The sequence below is a fragment of the Berghia stephanieae genome, chromosome 5 (genome assembly GCF_034508935.2).
Source record: "Berghia stephanieae isolate SIO BIC M18660-M18661 chromosome 5, UCSD_Bste_1.3, whole genome shotgun sequence".
Lineage (NCBI taxonomy): Eukaryota > Metazoa > Mollusca > Gastropoda > Nudibranchia > Aeolidiidae > Berghia > Berghia stephanieae.
In genome coordinates this window covers 27,981,988-28,005,398 of record NC_088364.1, presented here as the reverse complement: position 1 = coordinate 28,005,398, position 23,411 = coordinate 27,981,988, and the positions used below count along the sequence as shown (strand labels likewise).

General features: G+C 38.4%; 1 protein-coding gene across 2 annotated transcripts; it reads left to right on the top strand.

Moving 5' to 3' along the window:
* Positions 1–12,544: 12,544 nt before the first annotated feature.
* Positions 12,545–23,089, top strand: LOC144972691 (uncharacterized). 2 transcript variants are annotated; one of them, XM_078914227.1, is made up of 4 exons: positions 12,545–12,608; positions 18,921–20,012; positions 20,871–20,979; positions 22,965–23,089. In XM_078914227.1, the coding sequence occupies exons 2-4, from the start codon at positions 18,948–18,950 to the stop codon at positions 23,024–23,026; spliced, it is 1,236 nt and encodes a 411-aa protein (XP_078770353.1). In that variant the 5' UTR covers positions 12,545–12,608; positions 18,921–18,947; the 3' UTR covers positions 23,027–23,089. The 2 variants fall into 2 exon arrangements, with proteins under 2 accessions (XP_078770353.1, XP_078770352.1); XM_078914226.1 differs by lacking the exon at positions 12,545–12,608 and adding an exon at positions 12,683–12,823.
* Positions 23,090–23,411: the final 322 nt, after the last annotated feature.

The following is a 23,411-nucleotide window of genomic DNA, read 5'->3' as shown; positions in this document are numbered from 1 at the left end:
TAAAATAATTTTATTGTGTCTTGAAATTCCCAATGGTACACCATTCCTCAAATTTGAAAAATGTCAATTCATATTAAATTGTCATGTTCATTAGTTGTTTTAACGATGTTTTGATTTACTGCATTATATTTATATTTTTTTTAATATGCCACGGCCATTTAATGATATTTGTGTTCATTCAGCAGAAGATGGAGGAACATTTATCAGGATGAATCAATGCTGTAAGAGTATTTCAATAAAGTCCAAGATGAAAAAAAAAACCAAACCAACTAATACATTAACACTTAAAAACATTAAATCAATGACACTTTGAGATTGGGTCTAAGGGAAGGAGAAACTAATGATAGGAAAGAAAAGACTATCTCAGAGAAACAAGTGTGAACAAAGACGTTCATCTCTTTTGTTAAAATAACACTGTATCAAAAGATCTTTTCTAGTTGGCAGAGTGTACTAAAATCAATAAGTACAAATTAAGGCTGCACAAAACATGGGTTTCATTTTGATGGAAGCCTTGGTCTTCCTCTCATTTGTTTTTTTTTTTTTCTTTTTTCCTTAGTTTTTATAAAACGCATCCTGGTAATGAGTTTAACAATAGCCTGAAAAGTTTGGTTGTTTTCATGTCCTTTTTGTCTGTGATCACTTGTTGACATTGAATACGTTTGTTCATTTTATTATTCTTCATTTATTATTTTCCACTATGTTGTTCATTTAAGAAAATATACGCTATCTGAAATTGTGCTTTTAGGTGCTAATATGATGTAAACATATTGAAGAGGGTCATTTAGGCTTAAAACAAAACAAAAAAAAATGAAATGTGATTTTCAGCTAAATACAATTCGCACCTTTCTCTGATATCACTGATTTGGCTGGGTGGGATCCTTTGACCTCCCATGGTGGGCAGGAGGTCATCTGCTGTGTCTTCTATTCCTTTATATCTGTTTTTCCGAGTTGCTTTCAGTCTTTGTCTTGTAATGGGATTGCTTGGTTTTTGTCCTGGCCCTTGCTGGGGTCCATAGCTGAGAGGGAAACAGTCAAACGTTTACTATTAGTTTTGGGAGATGATTTTATTTTTCTTCCTTGTAAATCATCTTTCTGTTATGTTTTGTTATTTATGTATTCTGTTTTGGATATATTCTGTAAACATTTGAGTGTATTCCTCTTAGTGCGAGCCTTTGCTGGTGTCAAGATGACTTATAGTGGTGATCACAAACTAAGTAGGGGATTGACGGGATATATATCTATTCCCAATTTGGACCATTCCCCTTTGTCTTACTTTTTCTTGTGTGCTTTTAATGTAAATCTAGAATTTTATGACTATCCATTATCTTCCTTTCTACTGGCGCTAAAATGACCTGAATTTTCCGCAAACTCAGTAAAGGCCTTAAAAATAAACTGGTACTCAAAATATTTTTTAATTTCACTTAAGTATGCATGTTTATTATGCTATATGTATTATATAGCTTTGAAAATTGATGATGTAATTTGAATAATTATGAGCTATAATTTGTGACATTGACTCAGTTATTTTGTTTTGGTTTTGACTTCTTTTGAGTTTTGTTTTTTGGGGTTTTAAAAAAAAATTGTGTTTATTTTTCAAAGCATTATCCAAAAATATCATCATTAAAAAAGAGTTGAAGCAAATCAAATGTTGATTGAAATTTAGAATAAATTGTATTCAAATGCTCCGATAATCATTTATATATTTTTGTTTCAATGGAAGTTATTTATTGTTCTGTAAAAGTTATACCTTATTATACCTTATTATGCGATGTAGTTTTCATTTGATATTGTGTGTAAAGTTAAAATACGAAATGCCATTCATTTCATTCAGTCATATCATAATTTCTTAATTCAAAACTGTGGCCCAAAGCCTCAATTTTGTGTTATGTTGGGGTGAAGCATATTTCTTAAGTTTAATTTCACGTTCATATGATCAAAAATACGAATTTTAAACTTTTATTAGATTAAGAAACTTTATTTAATCTCTTCACCGAAGCATACAGTATGAATTTAACCAAAGTTTCATTATTTTTAAAAAACGATAAGTTAAATTTTCAACGAGTTCACCCCGACATGCCACTGATTTGAATATTGTGTCACAGTCTATGCCTTTCATCATACAACCGCCTTTAAAATGCAAATCATGTGAATTTCACTCAAAGAATGTATAATAGTGTTGTGCTACTTCTTTCAATACAAACGCTTTCTAATCAAAATCTTATCATTTGTTGTTCTTATTGTGTGAATATACTATTGATACAAATTAAAATATCATAATATGTAAGTTGTGCGAAAACAGGTATGATGTGCACTCAGTGCCTTTTAACTCCTCCCACCATACTCTCTCTCTCTCTCTCTCTCTGTCTGTCTCTCTCTCTCTCTCTCTCTCTCTCTCTCTCTCTCTCTCTCTCTCTCTCTCTCTTTCTCACTCTCTTTCTCACTCACTCTCTCTCTCTCTCTCTCTCTCTCTCTCTCTCTCTCTCTCTCTCTCTCTCTCTCTCTCTCTCTCTCTCTCTCTCTCTCTCTCTCTCTCCTGTAAATACATGCACTTGATTTGAAGAAAAGCTGTAACCTGTTTTGGTTGTCAATTTCTGATCAGTCTTATCCACCAATGGATCATATTGACGTGGGGAACCATAAAAATTAACGTCCTTGAACAGAAAGTTTCCTTTTAATATCTGGGGAATTTAGGATGTGAAGAATGTTGAATGAACCAAGCATGTTCCAATTTTAGAGTCGAATAGAACTTCTATTGCAAGGTAATTCCTGTTTGAGTAAAAGAAAAGACTTCTTTTTTGTTATTGATATCCGGATATTGTTCTCTTCACCACAGCTCATATTAATATTATTGTTTACTTTCCTATTATGATGTAAATAATACTTTATCGAAAAATTAGTTAATTACCTTCCACCCGTGAATAGATTGATTTAGAGAGACAAACAATCCTCTTTATGATTGAATGATGAATAGTCATACAATGTCGCAAGGGTGTTGAAGCCGGTTTGCATCTCTTGTTTCTTGATTATTTTGGAAATTCAATTAGATTTCTATTGTTCTTCTCGAGATTCTGTGTCAATGGCAAGTTCTATGTAATTGAAATGAGTTGAAAAAACCTTTGAGTTTAGATTTCCATGCATTTAAGGAATTAACGGTTTTGTAAATCTTGAATACTAGTCATGATTAACCTCGAGTGAACATTATCAAATACAATCTTGTTTTTTTTTAGCAAACATTGATGAAAACAAGTAAACACGCTGCTATGGTTTTGAAACTCTATCTTTTTGAATGAAATGGATTAATAGAAAAAAAATGTGCTTTTTCATTACTTGTTGTTATCTCTTAAAACCAACACACTTTAACTTTTACTGGAATGGTCCATTAAAAAAAAAATCTTCTGTTTCACTTTTTACTTCTTTTATATATATATATCTATATATATATATATATATATATATTAAACTATCAATATTTGATATATATATATAATATCGAGAGACTCACAAATGTCTGGAATATAAGCAACGAGGTCCAGCCAACTCATCTGACAAAAACTAATAAAAATGCTCTTTTCAATTTGGCCAGAAAAATGTTATATACATATCAAAAGACTGCGGTTACTCTCAGCTTGTAAGTACGTCTTAAACACAAGGCTTCCCAGAAGTCCTAAGTTCAAGTTGTTTGTTTTTGTTTTTGTTTTTTTTTAAAGGGGGGGGGGGGGGGGGACAAGGTAGGAACCTCTTCATCTCAAAAATAAATTAATGAAGTTGATGTTTTCTGGCCAACGTGAATAAGACATTATACTGGTGTACGACATGACAGATTCGTGCTACATGGTCGTACCTATGTCCTTTGCACTGAAAGTCTTTGTAAGTTGATGTCTTGTAATTACAATTACATTTTCCTGTCCTTTGATGATTGTAATGTTAACACATACTCACAGACAGTCTCACAAAGTAAATGATAATGATTATAACACCTAAATGCCTTTTATATTTTCATTTCCCCAACTGTGGGTGACTACATTCCACGTTTTTATTTGGCAACTTTTTTAAAGGTAATATTAATAGATTGTGTATCTATATCATTAATTTTGTATATCTTTTAATTATTTCAAAGTTGTTGTTTTTTTTTACTTTTAAAATTATAATGAAGAATTTATGCAAGATTGGTAAAAATGAATTTAAATCTGAGAGCACCACGAGTTCTATTATTTAACGGTTTTATCTCAAGAAATGCAGACTAAGAAGTGCAGTGAAATAAGGATCGTCTGTAGGCCAATTCGTTAGAAGGTATCATTTAATTTGTCTCATCTGTCAAATTGTAGAAAGTCATGCTAGGGTGGGGATTTTTTACTTCCCAGGATGGGCCCGGGAGTGGGTCATAAATGCTACACGAATTCCCCTTTTTTTTTTCTGTTTTCCCTTTCAGCGTTGTTTGTTTGTTTTTATTTATTTTTGTTTTGTGTGTGTGTGTGTGGGGGGGGGGGGGGGGATGAGATCACATAATTTTGCCTTTGACCTTGCTTTTTACTGGCACTGATATGACCTTTATGTGTTACAAGCGCCGTAAAACCCTTAAAAACAAAAACAAAGAAAAGATGTACATTATACTAACTAGTCATCGGTTTCGGATCTGGTACTGGTAGTTTAATAATGACATACTCAACTTCTATCATCTTATAATCAGCAGCAATAACAGCTTTGCAGCTTAGGCTTCATTTTAAGTCAAAGTCGCATTTAAAACGGTTTTGTCGGAAATATTATAAAATTTTATTCCGTCAAGAGTAACATTGAAAAAATGGATCAATACTATTAAGCTCTCATAAGAACAAAAATATTTCAATACACTATGTGATTGCTCTCCCCTCTTTGTATTGTGTTTAATTGTAATCGGAATAACTGTCCACAGCACTATACGCTCTTACTAAACTTTTCATCGATTTTCAAGTTTTAATTGTCTTCCTAAGATATTGTAACACGTCATTGTTTGTTCCCTGGATGGGGTGTTTTGACCTCCCGTGGTGGGCACTTGCTGTGCCTTCTATCCCCCTATTTCTGTTTTCCAACATGCTTTCTGTCTTTGTCTTGGAATGAGATTAGTTGGTTTTGTCCAGGCCCTGGCTGGATACCCTTGCTGGGAGGGAAACAGTCAAATGTAAAGTTAGAGTTTTGGGATTTTATGTTTTAAGTTTTTTTTGCCTTGTAAATCATCTCTCTGTTCTGCACAGTATTGTTTTGTTTACATATTATATATGATTTGTAAACATTTGAGACCGTGTGCTTGTGTCTGGATGAGACTTACGTGATCTCAAACTAAGTACTTTGATAGTGTGCTCTTGGAATCTACATCGGTTTCCTATTTGAACAAATTCCTCTTTGTCTTACCTTTTCTTGGGTGCTTTAAGTGTAATTCTAAAACTTTTTACTATCCCATTTTCTTCCTTTTTACTGGCGCTAATATGACCTTAATGTGTTGCAAGCGCCGTAAAACCACTAAAAACAAAAACAAAATATCTCCCGTATATCTCTTTTCTGAGTTGCTTTCTGTCTTAGTCTTGGAATGGAGTTACTTGGTTCTTTCCTCGCCCTGGCCGTGGTCCTTGGCTGGAAGGGATACGGTCAAATGTATAGCTATATTCTTTGTCTTGATATTATTTGATTTTGTCCTGGCCCTGACCGGATACCCTAGTTGTGAGGGAAACAGTCAAATGTATAGTTAGAGTTTTGGGAGATGATATTTTTTTGTTTTGTAAATCATCTCTCTTGTTATGCACTGTATTATGTTTTGTTTACATGTAATACATGTATGATTTGTAAAACATTTGAGTGCACTCCTCTTAGTGGGGATCTGTGCTTGTGTCTGGATGAGACTTTTAGGTTATCTCAATCTGAATAGTTTGATAATGTGCTCTTGGAATCTACATGTTTCCTATTTGAACCAATTCCCCATTGACTTACCTTTTCTTGGGTGTTGTAATTGTAATTCTAGAACTTTTCTTATCCCATTTTCCTCCTTTTTACTGCCGCTGATATGACCTGAATGTGTTGCAACCGCCGTAAAACCCTTAAAAACAAAACAAACACAAAAAACAGTCTAAGATTAGAGTATTAAATATACATTCAAATGACTGTATTTCGAATTCCCAAAACTACCTCTTTCAGATAGATATTGTTGAATGGTTGTCGTCTAATTTAGATTTTACAGAATCTGCTCAACGATAGAAAACCAGACTGTTTTACAGAGAGAGGGGTAATCTTCAGGTAGAAACGCCTTAACGCTTTAAAACGATTGTCTTTCTTCCCTTAAAAACAAACATAAAAACAAAACATTAGGACCCGTTGCTAATAATTGGGGAAACAGTCAATGAGTCAAATTTACCTGCCTGTGGAAGATGATTTTGTCCCCTTGTGTTATATGTTTCTCTATCGCCTCTTTGTTATTGTATGCAAGGAGCCATCTGAATTTGAGTATTCTTACAACGGGATCCTGCACTGCTGTTAAGAGTAAGAGGAGACTTTTCAGGTTGACTTGTTCTTGACAACGGGCGCTTTGGTGCTGGAATTAATTTCAGTGTTCTTTGAAGTTGCCCCCCCCCCCCCCCCCTTCAACCTCCTGGTGCTTGTGGTCGAAGAGCTAACTGGTGATCATTGGTGAGGTCTGTTGACCTCCCATGGTGGGTGGAAAGGTCACTATTGCTTTGTCTTTTTATCTCTATATATCTGTTATCCTATTCTAGAATGCTTTCTCTGGGTGGGGTCCCTGACATCCCATAGTGGACAGAGAGGTCGCTTACTGTGTCTTCTATACCCCTATATCTATTTTCCAACGTGCTTTTTGTCATTGTTTTGAGATGCGATTACTTGGTTTTGTCCTTTCCCTTGTCTGAGAGGTAAACAATCAAATGTGTTTAATTAGTTTTGGGATATGATATTTTTTCCCCTTGTAAATCATCTCGGCTATATTTTATTACATATATGTTGGTTTGAATATACAATGTAAGCATTTGAGTGTGTTCCTCTTAGTTGGTTCCTGTTGCTTGTGTCTGGATGAGACTTTTAGGTGATCTCAAAATAAGTACATTGATGGAATCCACATCTATTCCCTATTTTTACCATTCCTCTTTGTCTTACATATTCTCGTGTGTTAATTGCGATTCTAGATTATTTTACTATCCCATTTTTCTCCATTTTACTGGTGTTGAAATGACCTAATAATAGTGTCGCAAGCGCCGCAAAACCCTTAAAAACAAATAGTGATCTTTCACTTATCCGTTCTCTGTCTTCTCTGAGGCCATTATGATGTGAAACAAGCGATTTTATATTTATAATATGGACAAATAAAACAATGTTTCGTACTTCTTTAAAGTATAGACAGTATGTGGTTCATTAATCTATGCATCAGTTCTGCTTGCCAAAATATCCCGCACAACCGACACACAAAAATACTAGCTATCCCAACAATCTAGACCACGTTTAACCCTTTAGTATTAGAACGAATTTGGCTAGGACTGGTTACTGATCTGGCTTTCTAAAGCGACGACCACTTGACGCCAACCATAATAAATATACTATCTATATTTCAATATTTTGTTTTCTGTCACGTACCAGGTGTATTATTATTATCAAATACAATTCTCTCTGTAAATCTTATGCCCATGAGAAGTAAAATAAAGTTACACTGTGCTGTTGTCAACTTATTGAATGAATTTATCGTTGTTCTCTCTCTCTCTCTCTCTCTCTCTCTCTCTCTCTCTCTCTCTCTCTCTCTCTCTCTCTCTCTCTCTCTCTTTTGGTGGGGTCTTCTGACTTCCCATTGTGGACAGGAGGTCACTGGCTGTGTCTTTTATCCCCCTATATCTTTTTTCCGAGTTGCTGTTGGTATTGGAATGCTTGGTTTGCGCTGGCCGTGACCGGAGTCCTTGGATGAGAGGGAAGTAGTCAAATGTATAGTATTAGCTTTAGGAGATGATATTTTTTTCATTAAAAATCATTTCTCTGTTATGTACTGTAATATTTTTTTCTTTTGAATATGTTTTGTAAGTATTTGAGTGTATTCCTCTTGATGGGATCCTGTGCTTGTGTCTGGATGGGACTTATTCAGTGATGATAATAATAATGTAATTTATTTATTTAGCGTCTGTCCCACACAATATAGCTCTAGACGCATAATATACATGGCATGCAATTTAAATAATACTGTTGGGTCTCTTGGAATCTTTCTCTATTCCCTTTTTGAACCAATCCCCTTTGTCTTACCTTTTCTCGGGTGCTTCAATTGTAAATCTAATTAATTTTTTTTAAACTATCCCATCTTCTTACTTTTTACTGGCGCTGAAATGACCTAAAGTGTCACGAGCGCCGTAAACCCCTTAAAAGCAAAACAAAACAAATCTCTTACATTCTCTGGATATGTTATGTATCAGCGTGGGAATTTAAAAAAATAGTGATTTCATACTACAAGGATACGTCATTCTTGGATCTATTTCCGTTATTTGTCAAACCCTTTGTCTGACTTTTTTCTTTGGTGCTTGTTAACTTTATCTAAATATTTGAACTATTCTATCATCTTCCTTTCTAGTGGCGCTGAGATTCTTTTTCGACTAGAATTTCTAGAATGAGAATGAGATCATGTTTTGCTGGGGGTCCTCCCTCAGGTCTTAGAATCAGTGAGTTGAATTTGTGTTATGTTGAGAAATGCTTTTTTTTCATGACAATCATTTCTCTTTAGTAACCATCTGTGTATTGAGTGCATCCCCTTCTTCTGAGGTCTTGTAAAGGCATTTGGATGTCTGGGTGGGATCATTTGACCTCCCATGGTGGGCAGAAGGCTACTTGTATATCTTCTATCCCCTTATATCTGTTTACCGAGTTGGTTTCTGTCTTTGTCTTGGAAAGAGATTGCTTGGTTTTGTCCTGGCCCTTGTCGGAGTCCTGAAAAACGACAATTTTAATTGTCCATCTGTCGGTCATCAGCAAATTAAGTCAAGGAAGCGCAGTCCCTCCCTTTAAAATCAAACATACAAACGATATGACTTCCAGTCAGCGACATCTATGTCCATGTCCAACCCAAGGGGCTTCATCCGCCGCCTTTGACCACATTGCTCTTTGATTTACCCTCTATTCTTATGCCCGTCGCCTATTATAGAAGAATCTCGCGTTTAGGGGCAAATTGTGTAAACGCAAATCGCACGGAATAGCGTATCGATGTAGCAGTTATTGGTTCACAATGAAAAATCAGGAGAGATTGAAGTGAGCAAGAAATAAAAACTGTTCCAAGTTAACATGTTAAGTAAATTATGAGTAGTTCGTACACACACACACACACACACACACACACACACATACACACACACACACACACAAACACACAAATGAGTTTACGTACACACACACACGCACGAATGAGTTGTATCAAGAAACCACAGAGCAGGCACCGGTGTTGTATGTATTCCATTATGATGTACACACATACACACAAACAACACACGCATACACACATACAGAGATAGATAGAAAGAGAGAGAGAGAGACCCGCATCCTCTCTTTGTGTGTGTGTGTGTGTATGTGTATGTGTGTGTGTGTGTGTTTGTGGAGGAAAGTAATCCTTCTGCGAGATACAGAGTCTATCCCAGTTTCTATAGTGTTATATAGAGGCTAACAATTGCTTGCTAACCTTTGTATAAGACTCTAATCTATAGCAAAGCACTTTTCAGATCAAATAGACTTAGCATCCAATCATTGACGGGTGGGGTGGACACAGTTTAGAACCAAAAAAGCTCAACCTCACTTGGGATCGCTTCCACCCCATTTGCGGGTAAAACGAGTATACTCTGCCAACTGAGCGTTCGGGATCCTCACGATCTTTTATGAGTGTATGTGTGCTCAACGCTCTATTCCACTGGGCAAACGGAAATTCTACACGGAAGTCGGAAAAGCTGTACAATGAGTACCAGCAGACCCAGTCCCAGGACGTAGCCGATAGACTACTTCAGTCTCTGGCAGAAGGAAGGAAGCAACGGTGGCAGGAGACCATGGAAAGTCTCGACTTTACACACTCCAACCGCCACGCTTGGCGTCTGATAAAGAAATTGGAATTACGCGAAGGCTGCACCGGAATGTGAGGCAGACACAATTGCCAAGAATACAAAGAACCGTAGCAAACGGGTCCCTAGTCTCGCTTTTGAGCGCGGTGTCCGCAAGGCGTACCGTACGATTTTGGACTCGCTGCCTGCGGAGGAGTCGGACTGGACAACGAGAGGTGGGTGCAGCCATTAGCGATGTAAAGAACGGCAAAGCAGCAGGGATATACGGCGTATATCCCGATATGGTGACGCATCTGGGCCCTAGGGCACGGGCCTGGCTGGCAGAGACAATGTCTGACGTCCTAGCAAAAGGAAAGCTCCCACAAGTGTGGAAGCGCACAAAGATTGTTGCCATCCTGAAGCCCGGGAAACCGGCGAAGGAGGCCGACAGCTATAGACCCATATCTCTACTGAGATGTCTTTACAAATTGTTGGAGCGAGTTCTATTAAACCGATGGGGGCCGGTCCTAGACGCTCCCCTGCCACCCGAGAAGTCGGGCTTCAGCGAAGGGAGGTGCACCACGGAACAGGTCAGTGCCCTTACAGAGCACATTGAGGCAGGGTTCAAGAGAAAATAGCAAACAGGTGCTGTATTTATAGACTTATCGGCGGCGTACGATACGGTCTGGTGCGAAGGACTAATGCTCAAACTTGCAAAGATCATAAGGTGCAAAAAGGCCTTGAAGTTGTTCTCTTCAATCTTAGGGGAAAGACAATTCCACGTCGCGCTGGAGACGCTACGAGTAAAGTTAGGAAACTGAAGAATTGGGTCCCTCAGGGTTCTGTACTAGCGCCAATGTTGTTTAACGTTTACATTAGCGACATGCCGAACACTTCCTCCACGAGGCTGGGATACGCGGACGACTGGGCACTCGTTACTCAAAGTTAAGTGTGGACTCGTCTCGAGAGCGTACTCAGCGAGGGCGTCACCAGACTCAAATCCTACGTCGACAAGTGGTACCTGAAGATGAACACTTCAAAAACCGTGGCCACTGCATTCCACCTATACAGTACATGGCAAACCCGCAAACTGAACGTCCTCGTCGGGGACCAGCCACTCCCATAATATGAGCCGCATCCAAAATACTTAGGGGTGACGCTGGACCGCAGCCTTACCTATCGGGTGCATCTCGAAGGAGTTGCCCGGAAGATAGAGAAAAGCAACAGTCTTCTGAGGAAGCTGGCGGGATCGACTTGGGGCGCTAACCAAGCACTCATGAGAACGTCAGCCCTGGCATTATGCTACTCCACCCTGGAGTATTGCGCTCCAGTGTGGGGTAGAAGTAGAAACGTTGAGAAGGTAGACGGTAAACTTCGCAAGTCAATGCACATAGTGTCAGGAACGCTAGCAACAACGCCTAAGAGATTGGGGCCCGATAATGGCTGCAATCCAGCCTCCCGATGTCCGGAGGGAGACGAACTGGCTAAATAAGATCAAAGAGAGAGGGAATGGGGATACCCCTCTGAAGCGCATTATGGACGGTGCCCCCGTTTCGAGCCGAAATAAGTCCCGGCAACCCTTGTACGCAGCTTCCCTGACTACGGACAGAGCTGCATATACGAGATAGAAGTCGGTTTGGACGAATTCAATCCCTCGTGGGGCGGGGCATCGGGGACATACACTCCTCTAAGCTTGGTGAGAAGTTGCCAGGCTTCGATACCAGTAAGAGGAGACAATGGGTGGCTGCGAATCGGCTTCGGTCGAGGAGCTGCCTAACGGCAAGTGCGCTTCATCAGTGAGGACTTTCCACCCGATGTGGGCAAGAACCCGAAACCGCAGAGCATCTAGTTGAACGATGTGTTTTTTGACGATGCTACCGGGCGGGTTCGCGACTGTGCACGAATGCGGACCGGACTTCGCTGATTGGGTCGATCGTAATAACATAGTAGTGTGAGAACCATAAGAAGCTGCTGCCTTTTGCAGATAAAGACGTTGAACTTGAACTTGAACAATGATCGGGAAACTCTGGCCCGAGCGTTATGATCTTAAACAGGACAGCAACAGCAGCAGCAGCAGCAGCAGCAGTAGCAGCAGCAGTAGTAGTAGTAGTAGTAGTAGTAGTAGTAGTAGTAGTAGTAGTAGTAGTAGTAGTAGTAAGTAGAAGAAGAAGAAGAAGAAGAAGAAAATATTATTATTATTATTATTATTATTATTATTATTATTATTATTATTATTATTATTATTATTATTATTATTATTAATTATATTATTATAAATTTAATATTAATAATAATAATAATAATAATAATAATAATAATAATAATAATAATAATAATAATAATATATATAGTAGTAGTAGTAGTAGTAGTAGTAGTAGTAGTAGTAGTAGTAGTAGTAGTAGTGAAGTACTGCGTGGAGTATCACACGCAAGGGACAGTGCCCGCATGCGGCTCGTCTTTGCGTACGTGTAAGTTGAAGGCGAGGAGGAGGAGGAGAGGAAGAGGAAGTAGGTGAGAGAAATGATGATGATGATGATGATGATGATGATGATGATGATGATGATGCTGCTGCTGAAGATGATGATGGTATGTTCATTGGTTATCTAGTGAGTTGAAAAATAAAATGCAGACAGAACGTCCCGTTGGTCTTAAAAACTATACCAAAATAAACACAAAGGAACGAAACACAAATTTCCACTGCAAATCGAAAGCGAAAGGACAATAACGGCGTGTCTCTCATTCCACTGGCCACCAATAATTTTTTAAAATTTGTGAACAGTCCCGAAATATAAAAGTAGAAGGTAATAAAAACGTTTCTCATTTTTTAAACTATAGCACCCAACTCACAAACCTTCACAATCGCAGTGGTTATGTTCACGGCGCCATAACTGAAGTTCACGCCGAGCCGAGGCCAGGCCCAGGCTCTACGGCTTTGGCTACGGTGTTGAGACTTGCTTCTTTATAATGGCAGTTATCTGTATCCATTTGGGGAGAAATTCCGTAGGCTCCTCGGGGTAGCATCTCTTTCAGTAGTATTTTCTCCGTGGATCTTTTGTCAGGCGTTTATATGTCCAGTTCCAGCATTATGTTTAAGTGTTTAACCTCAAAAATAGAGTCACTAATATTCTGGGGAGGCCTTCCGAAAGCTCCTACATCCCCAGTATTAATGTTCTAGTAGGGGGTTTGGGAGGGGAAAAACTTTTTAAATAATGTTTTAGTTTTAGTAGGGGGTTTGGCAGGGGGGAGACTTTTAAAAATAATTTAGAAAGTTTCCCCCCTCCCAAACCCCCAACTAGAACATTAATACTGGAGATGTAGGAGCTTTCAGAAGGCCTCCCAAATTCTGAAAAAGTAAACATCTTTAAAACTTTTTTTTTTCTTCTAATATGCCATTTACATTTAAAAAACGGAGTGTCTACGTTCACGGTATACGGGCACCTAGCATCATCAGGATTTACGTACACGGTAACCTTGTACCGTGCTTTGGGAGGGAGGGGCGAAGGTGGCATTGAGCTTTTCACACAGTAACTTATGACCTTGATTTCTTTCATTTCTACTCCTAACCCCCCCGCCCTTTGTGTTGCTATCTCCGACTATAGTGCCGGTAAAATCCGAAAAAGTAATTTCTGCTAATACTAATGTAACGGTATCTGAGTGGTGATATACTGTACAAAGAGGTTGATGGTCTTAGTCGCAGAGTCGACTTGGGTTCCGAACCGTAAACGTTCTGTGGAGGTTCTCAAATAGAAATGGAATATGAATTAGTAGTGATAGCTGATTTCATGTAAAGTAAAGGCAGCCAAGAGACTATGATTTCATATGGCCGGTTGCGGCTATGTCTCTCAACGGCCGTAGGAGTAGTAGTGTAAAGAAAATGAAGATCACTATTTCATGTGATGAGCACACACAATCCAGTGGTTCAGATCCTTCGTCAACTCTGATTCCTCGACCACTTACGTAAAGAAAGTGTTCGTGAAAGGACTTAAGTCAGAAGGCTATTTATTCAATTTTGTGGAGTTTATTGAATGATAAAGCAAACAACATCAAAATATGGAACATACACGATGTGATATCAACGCAGACCTCAGGGAAAGTATCTATGTGACCACAGTATCATTGATGGGGAATGTTTAGAAATTTTGGCAATTCCCGTAAGGGTGTTCGACATGTTAAAATAAAATGACAATAAATCACAAAATGCAATATATAAAAATCAATGAATTGTTACAGGTGAAAATGTGGCATCATAATACTATTCGTACAAATTGGTAGGCACAACAGCAATTTTGTTATTGCGTAATACATCAATAAACGGTGTGCGAGTTGCTTGTTTGTAAATAAAAATGAAGATGTTGGAATTATATCAAATATCCCTGATCTAAGGGAAGTAAATTTGTCTTTTAAAGTTTACTGTAATAGGAGAACTTAATATCTCAATAAAAATGTATCAACCAGCACAGAGTACATTCTACTAAAGAGAACAATAATATGATCAACACGCAGTCCACTGCCTTGGTGAGCAGATACCTGTATGGTCGGAATACACACACACATGCTCGCATACATGTTACCAATGTATCATGGCTTGCCGCGTTAGACGCACAATGGATGGGCTGTCGGAATACACACACACGTACTGATGCTAGCCTTTAGTAATAATGACATAATTCTATTACACCTTGCATCATGAAACTTTTTTAGTCATCCGAGGTCACAGGTCATGGATCTGAAATTCGCTTGCTGCTCGTTATCTATCTTTGCTATTTGGAGCGGACCAAATTTCAGCCCAAAAGGCTGAAAAATTGAATTGCAAATCATGCATTTACTCAATGTATGATCACCATCACCACCACTATTACAACTACCACCACATCATCATTCCTACTATCATCATTCCTACTTCAGCAACCACCACATCACCATCCCTACCACCACTACCCCACAACTACAACTATTGCTACTACCACATTACCATCCCTACCACTACTACTCTGCAACCACCACCACATTATTCCTATCATAACTACTACAACCACCACCACATCATCATCCCTACCACTACAACGACTAACACATCATCATCCCTACCACAACTATATCCACCAAATCGTCATTCCTACCACCACTAGTACTACAACCACAAAGTAAAACAGCAGAATTTTACATCCTTTATAAAAAAAAAGAGTATGAAGAAATTTTGCTTCAGAATTCAAATTTTGCTCACTCAATGTCCTACGGCTATTTGGAGAAAGTAAAATCATAGAATAAAAAAATTATCTCACATTTGCTGACTTAATGCAGGCATATGTATTTTTTATCCAGGTGACTGGAAGCAGTCTTGTTTCATTCAAGAACTGATGGTATAATGTTCTCCTTTCAACAGAAGGCAATCACATTATTATTACACACTAACGAAAGAGTGAAAATGGAAAGGCTTCGTATGGGAACAAAACAGACAATGGACGTTTCGGGTACAAACCCTTCGTCAGCACAACAATACACAAATAAACGTGGAAAACAAATAAAATATAATGAAAAATAACTTGTATCGTCTGTACTCAATGGTGGTTGCAGTATGAATGAAATGTTAGCGTGGCGTGGGTAGAGGATAGGGTGCCCCAGGGGGGTGATCTAATTGATAAGCAAAGGTCAGCGTCAGGGAACCGAACTTTCCAGACTATAATGGAAGGTAAAAGACATATTGGTAGTAGTAGTAGTAGTAGTAGTAGTAGTAGTAGTAGTAGTAGTAGAGTAGTAGTAGTAGTAGTAGTAGTAGTAGAAACACTGTAGTGGAACAGTAGGGGGCGGTGGAGGGGGCGAGGTGAAAGAGTCACGGCGGAGGTGGGGGGGGGGGGTGTTTGTTGGATGAGCGAAGGTCGAATCTTCGCGAAGGAACGATGCGGTAGTAAAGTGGAATACACGATAAATAGATAGATGGATAGACAGATAGATAGGTAGAAAGACAGAAAAGAGGGGGGAGAGAGAGAGAGAGAGAGAGACAGAGAGAGAAAAAAAAAAAGGGGGGGGGTGGGAGGGGGGTTAGTTTGAGGCGGACCGGTAGAGAGGGGGAATTAGAGAGAGAGGGGGGGAGGGAGAAAGAAGAGAGGAGGGGGACAAGAAAGAAGAGGAGGAGAGAGAGAGAGGAGAGAGAGAGGAGAGAGAGAGAGAAGAGAGAGAGAGAGAGAGAGGAGAGAGAGAGAAAGGGGGGAGGGAGGTGAAGAGGGCGAGTAAACAGCCGAGTGATAGCTGGGTCTATATGTATATAAATGGATAAAAAAGTGGATGATTGGACACAATGAGAGATAGCTAGGAAGGTAGATGACTATGAATCGGTGGATAATCAGTAGATAGATAGGTAGCTAGATAGATAGATAGATAGATAGATAGATAGGTAGATAGATAGATAGATAGATAGATAGATAGATAGATAGATAGATAGATAGATAGATAGGTAGGTAGGTAGGTAGAGTTGTACTTTTAGTAGTATGAACAGTAGTAGTAGTGGTAGTTAGTAGTAGTAGTAGTAGTAGTGTAGTAGTAGTTAGTAGTAGTAGTAGTAGTAGTAGTAGTAGTAGTAGTAGTAGTAGTAGTAGTAGTAGTAGTAGTAGTAGTAGTAGTAGTAGTAGTAGTAGTAGTAGTAGTAGTAGTAGAAGTAGTAGTAGTAGTAGAAGTAGTAGTAGTAGCAGCAGCAGTAGCTGTAGTGGCAGAAGTGAGAGCAGCAGTGGTGATGAATATGGGGGACGTTGACATCTAGTGGTGGTCAATCCTGGTGTTGAGTCCGCGTGGAGTCAGCGTTCCCAACAACTTGATCAGGTGAGTTTCCCTACGTCGACGGGCGGAAGTGTCCGAATGGCAAAAACTGAGCACACACACACGCACACACTGTACATCGCAGTGGTCTGGCAGATTGAAGTGTCTGGCCACTGCTGTGTCTGCACAGTTCGATATGTCACGCAAGTGCTGCACGAATCTGTCACCCAGCCTCTTTCCGGTCTCACCAACGTAAACAATCCCACACAGGGAGCACGTAATCGCATAGACTAGATTACGGTCAGTGCAAGTAAACGGCCGCCTGATGTCCCAAATCTTGTCTGGAAAGCTGACTCTGTCATACTCCCACAGGTGCCACAAGTCTTGCATCGGGGTCGCATACACGATCTGGCTTTAGGTCCATCCCTAGGTATGGGTTCCAGGCGGCTTCTGACAAGGAGATCCCTCAGGTTACGATCCCGTCGATATGCTACCAACGGGGGTTCTGAAAAAACTCTGTGGGTGTCTTCGCCCGCCTGGAGGATCCCATAGTTCTGCAATAGGATGTTCCTCACTTGATCGGCATGGGGGTGATGCGTGAGGACTAAAATGGGACGCTGTGTCTCCTGCTTCCTGGCATTACGAGGCCTCATTGCTGCTTCTCTCGACACGAGGCTGGCTTTCCGGACAGCCTTAAGCAAAACCCTTTCGGGTATTCCCGTGCCCTAAAAAAATCGAGCATGCGATCACGTTGAAGCGCAAATTCATCATCTTCCAGACAGAGTCTCCGCAAGCGGAGTATCTGACTGAATGGGATGGAGTCTTTGCACTTCACCGGATGGGATGACCGATAGAGCAGGTAGCTGTGACTGTCCGTTTCCTTGTAGTGTACAGTGGTCCGTACTCCCGTGCTGGTCAATACAGCCTTGATGTCCAAAAAGTTCACCTCAGAGGTTGAAATCTCATAAGTGTACTCTATGGACGGGTGGAAGGAGTCCATCGCTAGGATGAACCCTTTCAACTGGCTGTGGGTCAATGACGTAATGCCGAAACAGTCGTCAATGTACCTTTTGAACAGCTTCCACTTTACTATCGCATCGTTCCTTCGCGAAGATTCGACCTTCGCTCATCCAACAAACACCCCCCCCCCCACCTCCGCCGTGACTCTTTCACCTCGCCCCCTCCACCGCCCCCTACTGTTCCACTACAGTGTTCTACTACTAACTATACTATACTACTATACTACTACTACTACTACTACTACTACTACTACTACTACTACTACTACTACTACTACTACACTACTACTACTACTACTACAATATGTCTTTTACCTTCCATTATAGTCTGGAAAGTTCGGCTCCCTGACGCTGACCTTTGCTTATCAATTAGATCACCCCCTGGGGCACCCTATCCTCTACCCACGCCACGCTAACATTTCATTCATACTGCAACCACCATTGAGTACAGACGATACAAGTTATTTTTCATTATATTTTATTTGTTTTCCACGTTTATTTGTGTATTGTTGTGCTGACGAAGGGTTTGTACCCGAAACGTCCATTGTCTGTTTTGTTCCCATACGAAGCCTTTCCATTTTCACTCTTTCGTTAGTATTTTACGATCACCGGCTTCAGGCAGCCCTTACCGTTTTCTATTATTACACACTCAGCCCTTAACGTCTTTATCTATAAACATTGATTTTAATACATGATAGTATCAGCCTCATGTCATCAGTTTCGCTAGTCCCCCACTGGTACTGACTGGTACACATTTGAGTGAAATATCCCATGCATGAGACACTGGTCAAACATACTTCTCACACCGCCACCCTCCACACAACACACACATGAAAACACATTAACTAGCACAGTTAACACCAATGGAGAGCGACGGCAGCTTTCGTTTCTGTTCACTAGAAACATAGGCAAAAGAATTTTATCAATGAACTCGAGAGTTAAGGTCCAGTTTGTTCTAGATTTGCATGTTTGCCTCTGATTGTATTCAAGATTTTCGTGTTGCCATTTCTTTGAAAATAGAGGGGTTAAGACGGGGTAATTGAAATGTGTTTGATATTTCCTTGATTTTGAGATTTTTGTGCTGTACTTTTCTATTATCTAATAACAATAATATTTTTTTCATCTACAGTGATAAACTGTCATAGTCATAGACAGTATGGGAACAGCTAACCATGATAAAAGTTCAAATAAGCGTAAGAGAGTTCAAGATGAAGACGAATCTTTGCTTGAAGACACTGCATCCAGTCATGATAAACATTCTAAAAAGCGCAAGAGAGTTCAAGATGGAGATGAATCATTGCTTGAGGACCATGCATCCAGTCATGATAAAAGTTCTAAAAAGAAGAGGAGCATTCAAAATGAAGATGGGTTGTTGATAGAGAAAAATGTATCCAACCTTGATAAAAGCTCTAAAAAGAAGAAAAAAAATCAGCATGAAAATGAATCATCCATTGATGCACACACACCTGGCCTTAGTAAAAGTTCTAAAAAGAAGAGGATTCAAAATGAAAATACATCATCGTTAGGAGAAAGTGTATCAATCGCTGATAAAAAGTCTAAAAAGAAAAAGAAAGTTCAAGATGAACATGAAATAGAGGAGCAAGATGAAAGTCCTAAAAAGAAAAGGAAAAGTCTGAATGAAGAGAAATCTGATGCACCTGCAAACGGTAAAAAAAAATCCAAAAAGGTAAAAGGAAGTCAGTTTGAAGATGATTCCATGCTGGAAGAAGATAATGTGGATAAAAAATACAAGAAGAAGAAAAATCATATGACTCAAAGAAAATCAGATGTTACAAGTCAGGAACAGGAAGTTGGACATGACAGAGTAAGTAGTTCTAGTGAAATGGAGGAGGAAAATGTTAGCATTTCTAGCAAACAACAATCACCGTCAACCAAAAAGAAGAAGAAAAAGCAGAAAAAAGAATTTTCAAGTAGTTCTAGTGAGGACGATGAAGCAGATAACAATTCAGAACAGGAACAGTTGCAGTCAAAGAAAGGAAAGAAAAAGGGGAAAGATTCCTCATCTTTTGGAGTTGTGGATACAAAACTCTTGAGTGACCATGGTGGTGAAGATATCAAGGCCAAAAGGAAAAAGAAACAGAAACCAACACAGATCAGTCGTGCCCTGAATTACTTAAACTTGTGGAAATATAATTTCAGATCATGGAAGTTCAGCAAATTATATCAAATTCGATTGATGAAGATCCTGTATAATCCAGCTGTAAGTTGCCAATATATTTTTGTATGTGTGATTGAGAAGAACATTTTTAGAAATATAAAAATGAGGGGAAATCAAAGGTTCTGGTTTTAAATAGCAATGTAGACTTTTATAATCATTTGATCATTGAGCTCAGGTTTATCCAGGACATAGCATTAAATGGGCTGTAATAATTGTTTGCTACCCTTTGAAAAAGATGCTGGTCTATCTCGATATACTTTCTGTCTTTCCCTCCACTCCCAACTCTATAGAACTCTAAGAGTGCTATACAGATATGACTACTAATGTAAGTTTTGTCCAATTTAGCAAAAGTGAAGAATGCCTACTTGAAAATAATTTGGATAGATGATATCAGTTATTGTGGTTGATTTTCATTGTATGTTGAAACATTTAAGGGAGGTAGGGTATTTAATTTTGAACTCATTAGAAGCGAGACTGAATTGATTTGAAAATCATTATTGCTCCAAATGTTTTATTCATGTTCATTGGTAATTGATAACCACAATGTACATATTGAAGTTCCTTGCTGCCACTGTCATTGTTACTGCTTTCTTGGTGAATTAACATCAAGTTTCAGGTCATATTAAAATGGAGTTCAAATGTAAAGTGTGAAGAAAAGTGCAAGGATATTTTGACCGTCTTTTCCTCTGCTGGTTTGATCAATCCTTGAAGTTTATGACATTTATTCGTATATTTTAGGACAGTGCCAATTGAAATCAAGATTTATATTTTATTTTGAACTATAAAACAATGATAGTCATGTTTGTTGGATGGCAAGTGCTTTAGTGTATTTGTTTTATATTAACTTCAGTGCTTTCATTTTCACATCAATTTATATTTATCCCTCATTGGTCTTAACAGGTCACAGAGAAAGACTTTGAAACTTGCTTGCAGTACTTTGAAAAAAGTCAAGGGAAAGCCAGGGAACAGTTAAAGGCAGATGCCATGGCTTGTATTAAGGAAGATGAAGGTTTGTAAAGGTTTCTCTCTTTTATTTTTTTGATTTTTTTTACTATGGAACTGCAGTTTCAGCGAAGTATTGGCTTCTGCAGTTGTCTTATATCTGGGATCATATAAAAACTGGGGTTTCTTCTATACTCATCATATTTGTCTGGGTTATTGTCCTATCACAGAGGGGATGTCTCTTTTAAAATGGCTTCTTCTCCTCCTTCTTCTCTTCCTCCTCCTTCTTCTTCTTCTTCTTCTTCTTCTTCTTCTTCTTCTTCTTCTTCTTCTTCTTCTTCTTCTTCTTCTTCTTCTTCTTCTTCTTCTTCTTCTTCTTCTTCTTCTTCTTTAAAATAAATAATAAATTATTTATTTGTCATTACAACCACCACCATTTATATTGTTAACAGAGATGCCACTTTTTTTAATGTTTTACCAACCAGCAGTCCGTTTTAATCTGAACTCCCTCGCCCGCCCCCCTCATGGGCTTTGCTGGTAGACATGGTCAAATGGGTTTAAAATTTTGTCTGAAATCACTGCCAACTATCTGGGAACTGGAGAATGCTCATATTGCTTTGTTTACTACCTTTTTGTAATGAGTGTTGGATTCGAACTTTTATTATTGTAAAGCAGGATACTTGATGACGACGATTTGTTAAGAGAGGTGACAAAAGTATAAAGAATCTAGAGAAAAGTATCAAAACTAAATTAAAATGGGAGTGTTGCAGGAAAATTTTGAGGATGATGTTTTTATTCTGATTTGTTTAGGGAGCTGAAGAAAGCCTGTTTTATGTATTGCATAATGTGTGTGGATAAAATTAGTACTGTCACATAAAGCAACATTAAATTAGTGATTTCTAAAATGACTCCTCTGGTGTTAGAGGTGACGTTTCAGAAATTATGGCAATCTCAAAACTGTTGCTGAAAAAGATTCTTTACCGAATGGGACATGTAAAAAGATTGACACATTATAACCTTGATTTTCCAACTTTTACAAATAATATTTGGGTGGCATCTCTGTATTATTTACATAACTTTTCATTGTTACCATGATCAGTATCATATTTTGTTTTCAGTTCAAAATAAGGTCCTTGCTTTATGCATAGATTCAGCATAATACATTGAGGACACTCAAATCACTAGTAAACTGGAAGCTTTTCTTTTCAGCTTATCTGTAGTTTGGCTGTTAATACAATAACAAATAGAAAATAACTGAATTGTTTTCAATTTATTAATCTTTTTGAAGTGGAACTTTTTTCGGTTTACACTCTAGCACGGTTTCCTCAAACATACAGTTTTCTTGAACTTATTGGAATGTCCCAAATTTTTTTATGATTATTCTTTGTTATCATTTCATTCCTTCCTCAAACTAAATTTTACTTCTGTCACAGTTTCTTCAAACTAATTTCATTCGGCCAATGTAAAAAATAAATAAAAAAGATTAATTAAAATTTAAGCCACTGATGAAATACTGTGAACCTTTTTGCATATTCCAAGGAGTTCAAGGAGTACATTTTATCGAGTAATAACAAAAAGATTGGTTTTCTTTTTAAGTCTCGAAAAATTTGAGCTTCATATAACAATATCCATTGTGGTCCCAAGCCAACAGCAACATTTAAGATTTAAGATGTGATTAAACACTTAATCTGAACTTAAAATTTTTTTTTTTTTGACTGAGATAACCCTGTTACTGGCCAGGTACTCATTTTACTCAGGAGTGTTAAGAGAATACGAGTAAAGGCTCTTTTCCAAGCACTCAACTTTGCCGCCCAGAGCTGGACTTAAACTTGGAACCTACCATTCAGAAGGCAATGTGTCATACCTCAAAGCTGCAGAGGTTTTGTTTAATCAATGACTTGTTTTACCTGTATGTATATGTATGTCTATATTTTAAATAATTATACCGTGAACATTGTGTTGATCTTCTTGAATTATAGAGATAAACTTCACAAGACCTACAGCTATATAAGATGCATCTGTTCATTAACTAATTTTAACTTATAATTTCAGATGAATCTGTTGATGCTGAAAAAGAAAGACGTGCAAGACAAGTTTTGCAAATGTTGGGCTGATTTTAATACTAAACATAGTAACATTTTTAATGTAATATGTAAAAATAAATGTAGAAAATGTAATGGGACAAGACTTATTTCAATCTTTTAAAATAGTGAGTGGAGCAGACTTACTTAACTTAATCCTCTTCACTCCTTGTGAAATATAGGGCATCTACGAGCATCCGTCGTCTTCTTGGTAGCCTCCCAAATGAGGCTTGCCATCTACATTTCATTCAGACAGTGAGCGTCTCCATGTCTTTTTTGGATGCCCCACCTTGCATGTCCCTTGGGGATTCCAATCAAGGGACTGATTACCAGCCAGATGTGCTACCATTACACCATTACCATTTTATAATGGTAGTACGTCTGACCGATAATCAGAAGGTCTGAGTTTCAATCCCCA

Excerpts from the sequence above, each read along its gene's own strand:
- LOC144972691 (XM_078914227.1), top strand. The coding sequence starts at position 18,948 with ATGGGAACAGCTAACCATGATAAAAGTTCAAATAAGCGTAAGAGAGTT. Across the intron at positions 20,013-20,870 it reads AGATCCTGTATAATCCAGCT|GTCACAGAGAAAGACTTTGA; the intron begins GTAAGTTGCCAA and ends TGGTCTTAACAG. Across the intron at positions 20,980-22,964 it reads TTGTATTAAGGAAGATGAAG|ATGAATCTGTTGATGCTGAA; the intron begins GTTTGTAAAGGT and ends TTATAATTTCAG.